We start from the raw sequence: 13192 nt of genomic DNA, 5'->3' as shown, positions 1-13192 counted from the left end.
CTGCTGGGACACTGACCTCCTCCTTCCTGTCTTCCAGGAGCCAGCCCAACAGTTCTTCTTCGACCTGGGCAGGAAGCAGGGCAGCGCCGGAGGCCATCGGGGCCGCGGCGGCGGCAAGAGGCACTGGGACGGAGGAGGAGGACGAGGACGAGGACGAGACGGCGACGGTCACCATCAGCAGGGGCCCAAACAGCCTCGCAGACCCCGTAAGGAGTTCTGCACGCTACATGTAGCGTAGCACTAGCAGGCTGCGCTAGCAGGCAGCCAGCGAGGCTCCTTTGAAGCAGTGCTTCTCAACCTTGATGGAACTGATAGGAAGTCTGATAGGAAGCGCAGTAACTTCCACTACCTTCAAAGTTTTTTCACCTTCCTGCCAAAATTTCACAATGGAATAATTGTTGAGAATGGATTTGCATATTCGCTTTGAAACACTGGGGGGGGCGCTCAACATTTTGAAGAGGATGCAGGTGGTGTTGAGGTTGTGTGTTGACGGCATCATGCAGTAACTAACAACGCAAACGGCCGTGAGGTTCATAGTTAAACCATGAAATATTGATTTAATTCAATAAGTCATGTGACCTCCGGGTTTTTAGACAGTTAATAAGATGAAATAATTCTAGTTCTTTAAATGTCAGATGGATGTTTTATTTTAGTTTGGCCAACCCCTTGCAGTTACACCACGCACCACTAGGGGTCCGTGGACTCCCCGTCCACATCCTACCACTCTGGTTGAGAAATTTTTAATTTAATATGTATATATATATATATATATATATATATATATATATATATATATATATATATATATATATATATATATATGTGTGTATAAATATACACATATATACATACATGCATATATATATATATACACACACACACACATATACATACATATAGTGTTGTGTGGTGATGATCTTTTTGTGCTCAGCTCAGCCAACGGGTCCCTGCTGGTTCTGCCTGGCCAGCCCCGAGGTGGAGAAACACCTGGTCATCAGCATCGGGTCTCACGTGAGTAGAAGGAGAGCTTCAGCGCCTCCAGCTGGTACTGCGGGTGTACTGCCACTGAGTCGTGTGTGTTTGTGTTTGTGCTCCCCCTCAGTGCTACGTGGCGCTGGCTAAGGGCGCCCTGACCCCCCGCCACGTGCTCATCCTGCCCATCGGCCACTACCAGTCGGTGGTGGAGCTGAGCGGCGAGGTTCTGCAGGAGATGGACCGGTACAAGGCGGCGCTGCGCAGCTTCTACAAGAGCCGCGGGGAGCGCTGTGTGCTCTTCGAGAGGAACTACCGCAGCCAGCACCTGCAGCTCCAGGTCAGACCACACCCCCACACACACACACACACACCCACACAGCCATGGCTGCAACCAATCAGCTCGCTGCTGCTTGGCTGTCTTGTGTCAGGTGGTTCCAGTTCCTCTGGACCGCTGCGCCACTGATGACATCAAGGAGGCCTTCATGGTCCAGGCTCAGGAGCAGCAGATGGAGCTGATGGAGATCCCTGAACACACAGACCTCAAGCAGGTAGGACACACACACACACACACACACACACACACACACCCTGAAACCATCCATCCTTAGATCTCCAGCAGGTACAGAGGCATGAAATCACCACTCATTTTTGTTGTGCGTTTTAATGTTAATGTGTGTGCGTGTGTGCGTGTGTGCGTGCGTGTGCAGATCGCGCCCCCGGGGACACCCTACTTCTACGTGGAGCTGGACTCTGGAGAGAAGCTCTACCACCGGGTGCAGAAACACTTCCCCCTGCAGTTTGGACGGTGAGATACAGGACTGACTGTCGACGGCCACACGGGGGCAGCAGAGGGTTTTGCTTTTGAAAAAGGCCGCTCTGTTTCAGAAGCTGAGAGCTGAGCTGCTTCATGGCTACTGAGTCACAGTCAGGCCAGGGGCAGCCGGTTTGGTGCACGCTTCTGAAATAATTATTATCAATGATGCTCATCAGTGTGACCACACTGATCACATGGATTTCTCTCAATAATAATCAGCAATGAGGTTCAATACAGATAACATCAATATTCAACGCTATTTTCATTTATCAGAGTTCACCTGAACCTCTCAGGACTTTGTGTATCATGAAGTATTGATATTTATATACATATTTATTATGTTTGAGGTCATTTTCAAATCCATGTAAATGCACGTGTGATGACAGAAGAATAGCAACAGAAGAAAATGACGTTTCAGACACAGCCCAGTGAGTTGTGTTATTTTTAGCGCAGGCCTGCATAGAGCAACTCATGTGGTTCTGGTGGGGCGCCACCTGGTGGCCGTGTTGGTCACCCCCGATCTAGAAGTTCTCTGGAAACCCTCCGATTTTTATGCTTATTCAGGTGTGTGTGTGTGTGTGTGTGTGTGTGTGTGTGTGTGTGTGTGTGTGTGTGTGTGTGTGTGTGTGTCAGCGAGGTGCTGGCCAGCGAGGCCGTCCTCAACATGCCGACTCGAGCCGACTGGAAGGAGTGCAAGCAGAGCCGTGAGGAGGAGGAGGACACCTGCAGGCAGCTGAGGGAACTCTTCCAGCCCTTCGACTTCGCCTGGGAGGACTAGCGCCCCCTCGTGCCACACCTGGTCTTTTCTAAGGTTCTGCAAAAAAAAACTGCCTCCAGGACAAAACTTGTTGATTGTGTTTTCACCTCCGGTGCAAAAGAGACCTGCAGATTATTTGTGAAAATGACTTCTTTTTTTTTATTTAATATGGGAGTACGTCCAGGTTCTCTTATGTGAATATAGGGGAGATTGTAACTCTGCCCCCTGTGGCCAAGTCCAGATCCAGCACAACCAAACTGGCACTGTTGAGTCTCCCTCTCTCTCCCTCTCTCTCTCTCTCCCTCTCTCTCTCTCTCCCTCTCGCTCTCTCTCTCTCTCTCTCTATATTCTAACTTGCTTTTTTTTTCTTTGTTTTTTTTATGGAGAGCTGAATCGGGGGGGGGGTAACAGATCAGCAAGGCTAGTGTTAGCAGGTTAGCCTAGCCAGACAGGAAGATGGAAAATCTTCCCTCCTTCCCGTCGGGAGTTTTCTGGATTTGATTTCGGTGCTCATAAATGTTTTTACTTGTTGCCCATTAGTCAGAAAAGAAACATAAACATAATTTCTTGCCCTCAAACGTGCAGATTGTTTTCTTTTCTTTTCATAAGGTCCCAAACTGATTGGACCAGGGCAAAAAAAAAAAACAGGGCAAAGCACAGTACAGGGCAAAAAACCAGCAGCAGTGCAACATTTTTCTGCAACATGTTTGTTTTTTAACAGGGAAACATCGTTTGAAATGTTTTCTTGTATTTTGTAAACAACTTCATGAATTAAATTCTCATTTTTGGTCACTGATGTCACGTTGGTCATTATTAGCAGCCGCGCTGTCGGTGTCATTACGATTATTGCCATTAGTTTTCTGTGTGAATGTTGCTTTGATCTGCTGCAGATATTCATGCACGTGTTGTTTTTATGTAAAGCAACGTTGAATGGGATGTTTGACGTCGCTGTGGAAAGAAAAAGGGGAAATTTGGAAGGAACAAATTTTCTTCAAATCTTCAGGTTTGTGTATTTATTATTTATTCACTTTATTCATTCATTTATTTTGAAGGTCCAAAGTCAGTTTCACTTTGCTATTCTTAGTTAAATGTATAATTCTGACTGATTATTGAGTGACTGTTCTGCACCACGACGCCTGCCACTAGAGGGCGGTGCTGCACCCGCGACATCATTGGACCATCACTTGCCCGTGCATTATTTTCTTGGCTCATCTTCTTATTTCCAACAGCTGCTTCACTTTGTATTGTAACGCAGTAAGAGTTTCAGATTCAGCACACCAAGCATGCTAATCGTTTTACCCCCTTATTTTATACTGGCTAGCAAGCTAGTTAGCGTGAAGTGTGATATGATGCCGTGTGTTGTTGCTTCACTCACTTCCTGCCATCAAAGACTATCAACTCACGGTCTTCCTCACTGCCAGGAATCAATATTTGTTGGGCAAATACCAACGCCAGGTTTATTTGATTTTGCCTAAAATTAGTCGAATGTAAACATACACAAAATCACATACATACACACACACACACACACACAGAGTCTAGTCCAGATGGCTGAAGCTGTTCAAGTGGAAGACCTTCATCCAGAGTCTTCAGCTTCTGCACTTTACATTTTTTGTATCTTGCTTTTTGTTGCTTATTATTGAAGCAAACCTTTAAGAATTCCTCTTGCGCCCTCAAGTCGTCTGCTTTGGATTATCCTGCTGTCGCTCAGGTTTTATGGAAACCTCATAAAAATAAAAAACAAATGAGCCACTTTACCCCTCAGCTGATATTTCATCATCTTTAAACCTGCCAGTGTTAAATACAGCCCAGTGTGGAGTTTCCAGCAGTAAAATAATCTTGTGATCTTCGAGCGCTACGACTCTTATGATGTAATCTCTTTATGTAATCTGATGAGTTTATGTACTGTAAAGTAGCTGGAATTGCTCTGTATAAAACTGATTTTATGTGTATGTGTTTTGCCATCTGGCAGAAACTGGTTCGGCAGTGTGCCAGATGTTGTGGAAACAAAACAGGAAGTGACATCATTGCCAGGCCCCTCCTCCCTTACAACAGCCAACCTTTTGGAACACCCCATGTGGTGTAAATAGGTAAGGACGTGGAAGGCAAAGACACTGAGGGCCACGGCAGAGGAGCAATCGGTGCTAATGCTAAGCTATGCTAAGCTACAAAATTCATTCTACAGACTACCAGATGTGAGGTGTCAATCTTCTCAGCAGTAGACGGCCAGTGGGACTGTTTTGAGGTCTTTGCTGTTCCGTATTCACTTCTCACAGAAACTAGAATTATTTATAGTCCCATTTCAGAATGGCCGGCTTCCCCTGCAGTTTAAATGACCTTCTCCTGCAATCGGCTGAAGAATGTAACAGATAAACGTACACTGTTGAATCAGAAATGTTTTTTTTTTTTTTTTTTTTTAAATGTGCACTGCAGTTGGTGGCAGACCTCAGGAAATGGCCCATGTCCTGTCGGCTTTGGAGGGGTTTCAATAGAGAATCAATCACCTTGTCCACAGGGACAAAGTTAGCACAATGTTGTTGGTTTTTCTAACAACAAAGTAACTGCAGGAAATGTAGGCAGAGGAAGTACATTGTTAACAACAGGAAGTGTGGATGTATGTGGCTTAAGATGCTTTCATCACGGGGGCGGAGTCCCATCCCGCTGGGGGCCTAAAGTGCTTCCTCCGTATCACTGCTCGATCTTTCTCCTCCACTTGATGCCGCCGCCACCGTCGTCTCGTCACGTCTGTCTACTACTTTTACATCCGGCCTGCTGGAATCTGGACCAGGAGGAGTACTGGTCCTGACTCCAGCAGGTGGGACCAGGAGGAGTACTGGTCCTGACTCCAGCAGGTGGGACCAGGACTCCTCCTGGTCCCGACTCCAGCAGGAGCTTCGGTTCCTCCTCCTACAGGACTTTCAGTCGCTGGTGTTTGTGGTTGGGAGACACACTGACTGTAGGAAGGTGTTTTGCGTTGACGTGCTACATGTTAGCTACATTGAGGAAGCGGCTGCCTTCCTCTGGCACAGCTTGGGGCCCTCGCGGGACAAACACGTCGTCCCATTTCAATCCCAGGAACTACAGATAAACGCAGACGCCCTCTGTTTAAATCTGAAGCCACCAGGGAAATGAAGAGAATTTTTCTCAGGAGAGATGTGACTTTGCGTGTGCCAACTGTGCTAACTTTGAAAACACAGAGCAAACAGGAGAAGAATAGTCCTAGTTTGTCCTTTTATTTGAGGCTTTAGTCATGCTACACGGTTTACCAGCCACTTGTTGTTGTTGTGTTGTTAAATGAGTCGTACCTGAGCTATCGTGAAACTCGTTCAAAATCAGACACCAAAAATAAGATTTAAATCTCTTTTTTCCCTTTTTTTTATTCCCAATTTTGCTGTGCTCTTTAGGACCAAGAGCTGTCTCTCAATTTAGGCGGGAAAAACATTCAAACTGAAACTCTGACTATTTTTTTTACAGTTTATAATATGGATATTCCAGCAGGATTATTTGAGGTACATTTGTCATATATTTTCTTTCAGCATCAGTGTTGAGTCACGGGCTAGCAATGAGCTGCTAAGTTAGCTTCGCTGAGCGTAAACACTGGTCCAGTAATGTTGTAAACGGAGACTGTTGTGAACTGAGGCTGTTGTGAACTGCTGCCGAGACTCTGAGAACTTTGACTGGAATCTAATATTGAATCAGTGACACGTTAAAAGCACCAAGAGTCGTCAGTCAATTAAAAACAGAACTCCAAAGATTCTCATGTTGTTGGTCTCAGACGTGAAGTGATGCTCCAATTACAGCGAAGGCTTCATGCTAACAGTTAGCGATGTTAAAATCTGTCAGTCAGTCCTTCCAAAAATAAAAAACAACTACAAGTGGTTGCTGCTGCTCATCCAATGTAACCACAGCTTGGAGGCGTGGCTTCTCGCTGTCCTCCAATGAGCTTCCTGATCCCCGACCATGTTCCTCCTGTTACTTCCATGCAGCAGCGCCCCCCGGTGGTCAGGAAGCCGAGGAGGAGCGGGATCGGGCCATGGAGGCTGGGACCAGGGAGGGGCGTGGCCCCTGGAGGCGGGACAGCAGCGTGGTGTGGCGGACGCTGCTCTCCGACTCAGACTTGGCCGCCACGGAGGAGCGGCGGCGGCCATGTTGGCGGTGGCCGTGTTGCTGCCCGTGTTTGCGGCAGCGGCAGTCGGAGAACAGGTGACCGCTGAAGACCAGGTAGATCCAGGGGTTGCAGCAGCTGTTGAGGCTGGCCAGCAGGGCGGAGAGAGAGACTGCAGCGCTTTCCGAGTCTGGAGGGGGGGGGGGAGAGAGCAAAAACAGAGAGAGATCGTTGGGTGAGCAAGGAAAAGGACTTGTCGCCGTAAGCCCCGCCTCCTGCAAACCTACTGGTCCGGTCTGAAAACACTCCATCTGGGAGATTTTAAGATGGAATCCCAGTGGCTGAAGATGTTTGTGTGTTCACCACCCCTTCCTTCACTTCCCACCACCAGGACTTCAAGATGTTTAATTAAAAATAAACACTTGAAAGGTCCAGTGTGTAATATTTGGAGATTTTGAATAACAACGAGATTGCAGTGTCTTTCACATATATGGACATATATACAGTATATATATACTATATATATATATATGTATATATATATATATATATATATATATATATACATTTATTGTACTGCAATTATATATTATTATTATTATCATTATTGGCAGTATATTAAGTTTTTTTTTAATAAAAATCATCAATTTTGCCAAATATTACACACTGGACCTTAAACTCATGTCAGAAGGAAGCAGCTCTCAAAAGTCAACAACCAATCAGAATTCTCCCATAAAGTTTATGTTGACAAGGCCTGAAGAAACACCTGGATGACCCCCAAAACATGAAGGTGAGAAACATACTCCACAGCGCCACCACCAGGCAGAAACCGGGCCCACACACACACACACACATACACTCACCGTCCCAGGAGAAGGTGTCGTCCCACACCGACCACATCTGCACGGTGAAGAAGGGCGCCCAGCACAGCACGTAGGCCAGCACGATGACCAGCGTCATCTTGACGGTGCGCAGCTTGGCACGAGAGAGGCTGCCCACGCTGCTGACCGAGCTGCAACCCAGGACCGGGTTCTGGGTCTGGGCCTGGCCCTGGGTCTGCCCCTGTGTCTGGGTCTTGCTCCTGAGGTTGGTCCAGATGGCTCTGCAGATGAGTCCGTAGCAGAGCGCCAGCAGGACCAGGGGCAGGATGAAGATGGTGGTGGTGATCCAGGTGACGTAAGCCCTCAGCCCCCAGGGTTGGGCGAAGTGGCCCCAGCAGTCGTAGACGGCCGAGCCGGGCCGCACTTCGCTCAGCGAGAAGATGAGGTACTGCGGGCTGCTCAGCGCCAGGCTCAGCAGCCAGGCCGCCACCAGCATGGCGTGTGCCCGCCGCGCCGGCCGCTGCAGCGAGCGCAGCGGGTGGCAGACGGCCAGGTAGCGGTCTAGCGCCATCATCAGGGTGACGTAGGTGGAGGCGAACATGCCCAGGACCTGCAAGTGCTTGACCAGGCGGCACAGGAAGTCGGGGCCCCAGAAGCGGAAGGTGACCTCCCAGCAGAGCTGCGGCAGCACCTGGAAGAGCGCCACCACCAGGTCGGCCAGGCTCAGGTGCGTCATGAACAGGTGCATGCGCGAGGGCTTGTTGCGGGGCCGGCGGCGCCGGTGGCGGTGCAGGGCCAGCAGCACGGCGGCGTTCCCCAGCAGCGCCGCCGTGAAGGCGAAGGCCAGCACGGAGATCTCCAGCCGGGCCACCGCCTCGTCCCGGCCCAGCGGGTCGCTGCTGTCGTTGCCCGCATGAAGTCCAGAGTCCGAGCCGTTCAGGGCGCCGTCCACCAGGAGGGGCATGGCCTGGGGGTGGGGGTGGGGGGTGTGGGGGGTGTCAGTGCGGGTACATCACCTCCCCACACCACAGTCACACACACACTTCACCTCCTCACCCACCGGCAGGACGCAGCTGAGAAGGGAAGTGCAGCTCTGTCTCACTCCAGTTGAGCTGCGCACTCTTATAAAGGCTCCCGGAGCTGGAGACCAACCCACCACACACACACACACACACACACACAGAGGCAGGCAGTGGGGTGTGTTTTGCTCTGTCAGGAGGAGTTCAGAAAACGCTGCAGAGACATTAGAGGAGTTTAATTATCGCCGTTGTTGTATTTTTTATTACGAACGACACTGAGGGGGCTTCCTGTGGTGGGAGGAGGAGTCTGTGTGTGTGTGTGTGTGTGTAGCTCGTTTTCTCAGTCGGCCCCCTGAGAGAAAAAACTTTTCCTCAAACTCCCCCCCCCCCCCCCCCCCCCCGCCCTGGTGAATATTTGAGGTTTTAATCTTCAGACTCCACCGGACTCCATCAGCCGTGCGTCCTCCTTCATCTCCCGGTGGCTGCTTCTGCACCCAGCAGATGAAGCAGAACATCTCAGGCTTCACAGAACATCTGGAGGAAGCAGAGTTGGAAGCAGTGGAGTTCCTGTCGTCCTCTTCCTTCTCCTCCCCATCCGTCTCTCTTCCTCGTGCTCCTCTTCCACCTACTCCTTTCCTTCTCATCCTTTACCTCCTCTTCGTCCTTCTCTTCCTCTTCTTCCTCCTCGTCATCCTGCTCTTCCTCACACTCCTCCTCCTCTTCCTCCTCCTCTCTCAGACTGAGACACAGTTCCCAGTCCAATTTTACTTCATTACTTTGCCAGATTCTTTCACATTTCAGGTCATTTTCTTCTCCTCCTTCTTCTTCTTCTTTTCCAAACTCGATCTTCACACTGAGGTTCTTCCCTCAGAGTCTGCTCGCCGCTGCCGTGATCGCCGCCGCTCGCGTTGTGCGACGGTCGTAGTGTTCCCTCCGCAGTGTCTCTGTCAATCATTTCTCTCATTTCTATTCAGTAATGCTTCTCCTCCTCCTCCGAGGGGACTCCTTCCTGCTCCTCGGCCGTCTCCTCGGCTGCTGTTTGGACAGTTTGGGCTCCGCAGGAACCCGACACTGAGTCAACAGCCGCCCCTGGAGCTTCATGACGAGGAGCTCGTAAAGGGAGAAAGCTGCCACACACACACACACACACACACACACACACAGGTGGACACTAAAAAACTTTAAGTGTCCCTTGGACGCAGCAGCAGCAGCAGCATACTTTAAAATAGTTTGGTGTTGTAGTTAATGAGTTCATTAACGAGAACTTCCTTAAAAACTTCACACTGTGCTTTAACAATGATCATAATGAAGTAACCAAAGGGAGAAAAAAAAATCACCAAGTTATTCAATTATCGTCAAGTTTCAAGTGAAAAGTATCGGTGTCGGCGATGCCGGCTGTGTATTTCAGTGCTCAGCCCTCCGGTTCCTGCGTCTCCGTCATCGCTTAATCGGATTTTAATGGATGGAAGCATTAGTGCCACCTGAGGGCGTCGACTCCTCGCTGTCGGCTAAATGTGGCGGAAAGTGAAAACTGAATCTGCAAATAGAGAGGACGTTTTCAGTGAAAGATTGAGGCGTGACTCACCAGTAGGGAGAGCAGATCAACAGCTAGCATCTCAGCGCTAGAGTGTGTGTGTGTGTGTGTGTGTGTCTGTGTGTGTGTGTGTGTGTGTGTGTGTGTGTGTGTGTTTCCAGAACTTCATCTCTGTGTATATTTTGCTTCCTGCCTGCAGCAGCGATTCAATCACACCTGGTATGTTCACTATTTCACATCGGACCGGTCAGGACTTCTGCCAGTTCCTCTGTGTGTGTGTGTGTGTGTGTGTGTGTGTGTGTGTGTGTGTGTGTGTGTTTGTGAGAGAGTGTGATAAAGCCGCGCATTAAGAAGTGAACTTTTCACAGCAGTCTGGCACTCTTAGGGGTCACTTCCTCTTCCTTCTATATGTCACAGGCCGTCCAGAAACATCGGGCAGCGTTGGCCTATTTCAGTTGGCTCCGCCCACTCTACGCACGCTTTTTGTTTTTTCCGTCGGGTTTACGGTGTGATGTTTTTTGGGTGTTTTTTGCATCCGATCCCCGGGGGGGGGGCACACCCGGGTGCGTGAGAAATACGACAGAGTGAGTGGGAGGTTTCTGAGCCTCAAGTACATCCATACATAGGCAGAGTGAGAGGTGGGCGGGGTCAGCTGCAGGGGGAGGAGCTTCACATGTCAATCCGGACTTCCTGGATTTCAGGAAATGATCAACAATGTCATATCAATATTTTGAAAAATGTACGGTAGAAAGAGGATGGAGAAAAGATTTCATTTAAAAGTGAAAGAAAACAATATTATTGTGTGTGTGTGTGTGGGGGGGGGGGCTTTGAAAGTCAAGTTGCTGTTAAAAGCTGTTGTTTATTTGACTGTGGCTGCAGGAAGAAAGCTGTGTTAATCCCACAGAAGAGGAAATAAAGGCAGTTGTTGTTTGCTGTTTCCTAGCGTGTCTGAGTGACGCAGTCCTGCTCCCACTGGAAAGAGGAGGCGGAGCCATAAATCTTCTTTATGATGAGAAGCTCCAGTTGGGAAGGTTCCTCCTTTAAAGGCAGCAAGCAGCAGCACTTTGTTCCTCTACAGGGAAAGAAAGCAAAAACCGAAAACAACGCAAGAATGAATGAATGAGACTGCAGGCGGCACTCATCTGCTGGCTAAAGCTAAGCTAAGCGAGCACTGAGCTAGCCATAAAATAATTTTAAGATAATGCAGACAGACAGTTCCTCTTAATAGGTGTGTTTTGGGTATTTTTGGGGATGTAGTTTTTTGATGACTTGAACTGCTGCTCTGTTTGAACGTCCTGAGAAAGAAAATCTACTGTAAAGATGCAAGTTGTGGTTTGAAAATTCTCCAGGCAGAGACTTTTTGAGAAAAACAACAACAACAATACATCAGGGGAACGTGCCAGCCAACATCTCTCTCACACACGCACACATACAGTATGTGTGTTTGTTTGTGATGATTGATGGCTCTAATGGGCTGTTTAGATAGGGAAGCCGCGGCTAATTAGCTGCTAACATGCCACCCACCATCAGTGCCGCAAACTGAGACAAACAGCCCTCGAACCTGAGTCCTGCGGCGCTGCCGTGGCCTCCAGGGGACCATAGGGGGCCTCCGCTGTGGTTGTTTGAGTGGTTAATAAAGAAAAAGAAATCCCTTCAACACTCTGTTTGTTTGTGCTGTGGTGGCTGTTATTAACAGTGCAGATCAGTTTCACACAGACACACAAACCGGAAGGGTTTTCTGTGGAGGAAACCAAGAAGAAACTAACAGGAAGTGGTTGGCTGGCTCCCGATACACAGCTGAAGGCCAGGACCAGTTAGCTTAGCTTAGCTTAGCCTAGCTTAGCCTCACAGAACGTAGCGCTACATTTTGGTTGTTTATTTAATTTTTTCATCAAAAATGCACTCTAGCAAGTTTAACAGCTTTTCTATAATTTTGACACAACACATGCCTCGTGCTAAGCTAATTTAGCCGGAGGATTGGAGGTGGGGAGAGTGAGAGTTGGTTGGTCAGTTTAAATGAAATATTACATTTAAATTAAACTGTGCTAATGTTAAAGTTTAAATGTGCAACTTTATTTTCACAGTAGCTCTATTTTTTATGTTCCCTCCTCCTGTTTCTAATTTAAAAAGCTTTAAAAAGTGTCGAAATAAAACATGTAACATATGGTATCCTGTCATTTTCAACTGCGGTCTTTTGTGTGTGAGAGAGACAGACAGACAGACAGAGAGAGAGATGTTATTGCAAAAAGGAGTTTGTGTGTTTTATTTTTGAACCCTTCCCTTCTTTAGAAATAGACACGGGTCATTTAATGTACCTATATGTTTATATTTTGTCTGGAATACAAATTTAGGGTTGTTGTTTTTTTTATAAATATATTTTTTTTAACTTTAGAAAAGGCTTCCATAAAGCCTTAGGCAGTATGCCAGTTCCAAGTCTTGTGACATTGATTCATTTTTTTTTAATATGATATCAATTTGATATATGAGAATGCATAGGAAGCCGGGTTATTGTAATAATTATTTTTATCATGTTACAAACCTTATGACAGATTAAGTTTGTCCTGTGTCTCAAAACGTTAAAATATTTTAATAGTATCTGGCCAAATATGATTTCATCTTTAGTTTACCTGTGATGACCTGTTAACTGTTAACAACCTAATTTAAGTTGCAATGCAGAGTTGGCCATTCAATAAGAAAAAGTAAATTAATTTATATTTAGTAAACCAAAGCACTTTGTCAATAACCGTCTTTACTTAACCTTAAATAAACTACAAATTCATTATTATTATTATTATTTTTATTTTTTTTACTAATTTGAAGTCATGACTGTGACGACTAAACCTTTCCTTTGCATTTGCAAAAGTTTTAAGCGTGACAAATAAATCTTTATTGGATTCGCCACTAGATGGCGGCAGAGATCAGCGCAGTAAGGCTGTGACGGATGAGTGTGTTTTGGGCGGTGCGGGGCCGAGCCCGGAAGTGACGTGAGGAGAAGGTGAGCGCGCCAGTCCCATTAATGTGATTGCAAGCGAAACGGTCCAACCTGCTGGTGCAGCTGATTGGATAATGAGGTCATTGATTCGCCTCCCCCCGCCCCCCCATCTGTCAATCACGTGCCTCTCTAGCCCCGCCTCCCGCGTGGACACACCCTTTTCCTCACCGGCAAA

At 47.6% G+C, this 13192-nt stretch overlaps 2 protein-coding genes across 2 annotated transcripts in view; one reads left to right on the top strand and one right to left on the bottom strand.

Moving 5' to 3' along the window:
- cwf19l1 (CWF19 like cell cycle control factor 1) overlaps positions 1-3338 on the top strand; it is a 7353-nt gene extending 4015 nt beyond the window's left edge. The window contains exons 9-14 of the mRNA XM_076044238.1: positions 38-206; positions 932-1011; positions 1103-1312; positions 1404-1523; positions 1683-1780; positions 2423-3338. Coding sequence (XP_075900353.1) covers positions 38-206; positions 932-1011; positions 1103-1312; positions 1404-1523; positions 1683-1780; positions 2423-2567 — 822 coding nt within the window. The 3' untranslated portion in view covers positions 2568-3338. The remainder of the gene's footprint in view (positions 1-37; positions 207-931; positions 1012-1102; positions 1313-1403; positions 1524-1682; positions 1781-2422) is intronic.
- Positions 3339-5410: 2072 nt separating this feature from the next.
- Positions 5411-8544, bottom strand: LOC142900144 (arg8-vasotocin receptor-like). Its single transcript, XM_076044258.1, has 2 exons — positions 7515-8544; positions 5411-6841 (listed from the first exon to the last, which is right to left on the bottom strand). Exons 1-2 carry the CDS (start codon positions 8434-8436, stop codon positions 6549-6551), a joined length of 1215 nt encoding a protein of 404 aa, XP_075900373.1. The 5' UTR covers positions 8437-8544; the 3' UTR covers positions 5411-6548.
- Between the last annotated feature and the right edge of the window lie 4648 nt (positions 8545-13192).

Source organism: Nelusetta ayraudi, unplaced genomic scaffold (genome assembly GCF_046127955.1).
Source record: "Nelusetta ayraudi isolate G7.1 ecotype Tasmania unplaced genomic scaffold, CSIRO-AGI_Nayr_v1 ptg000079l, whole genome shotgun sequence".
NCBI lineage: Eukaryota > Metazoa > Chordata > Actinopteri > Tetraodontiformes > Monacanthidae > Nelusetta > Nelusetta ayraudi.
The sequence above is the reverse complement of the archived record's forward strand: the minus strand, read 5'-3'. Positions and strand labels throughout refer to the sequence as shown.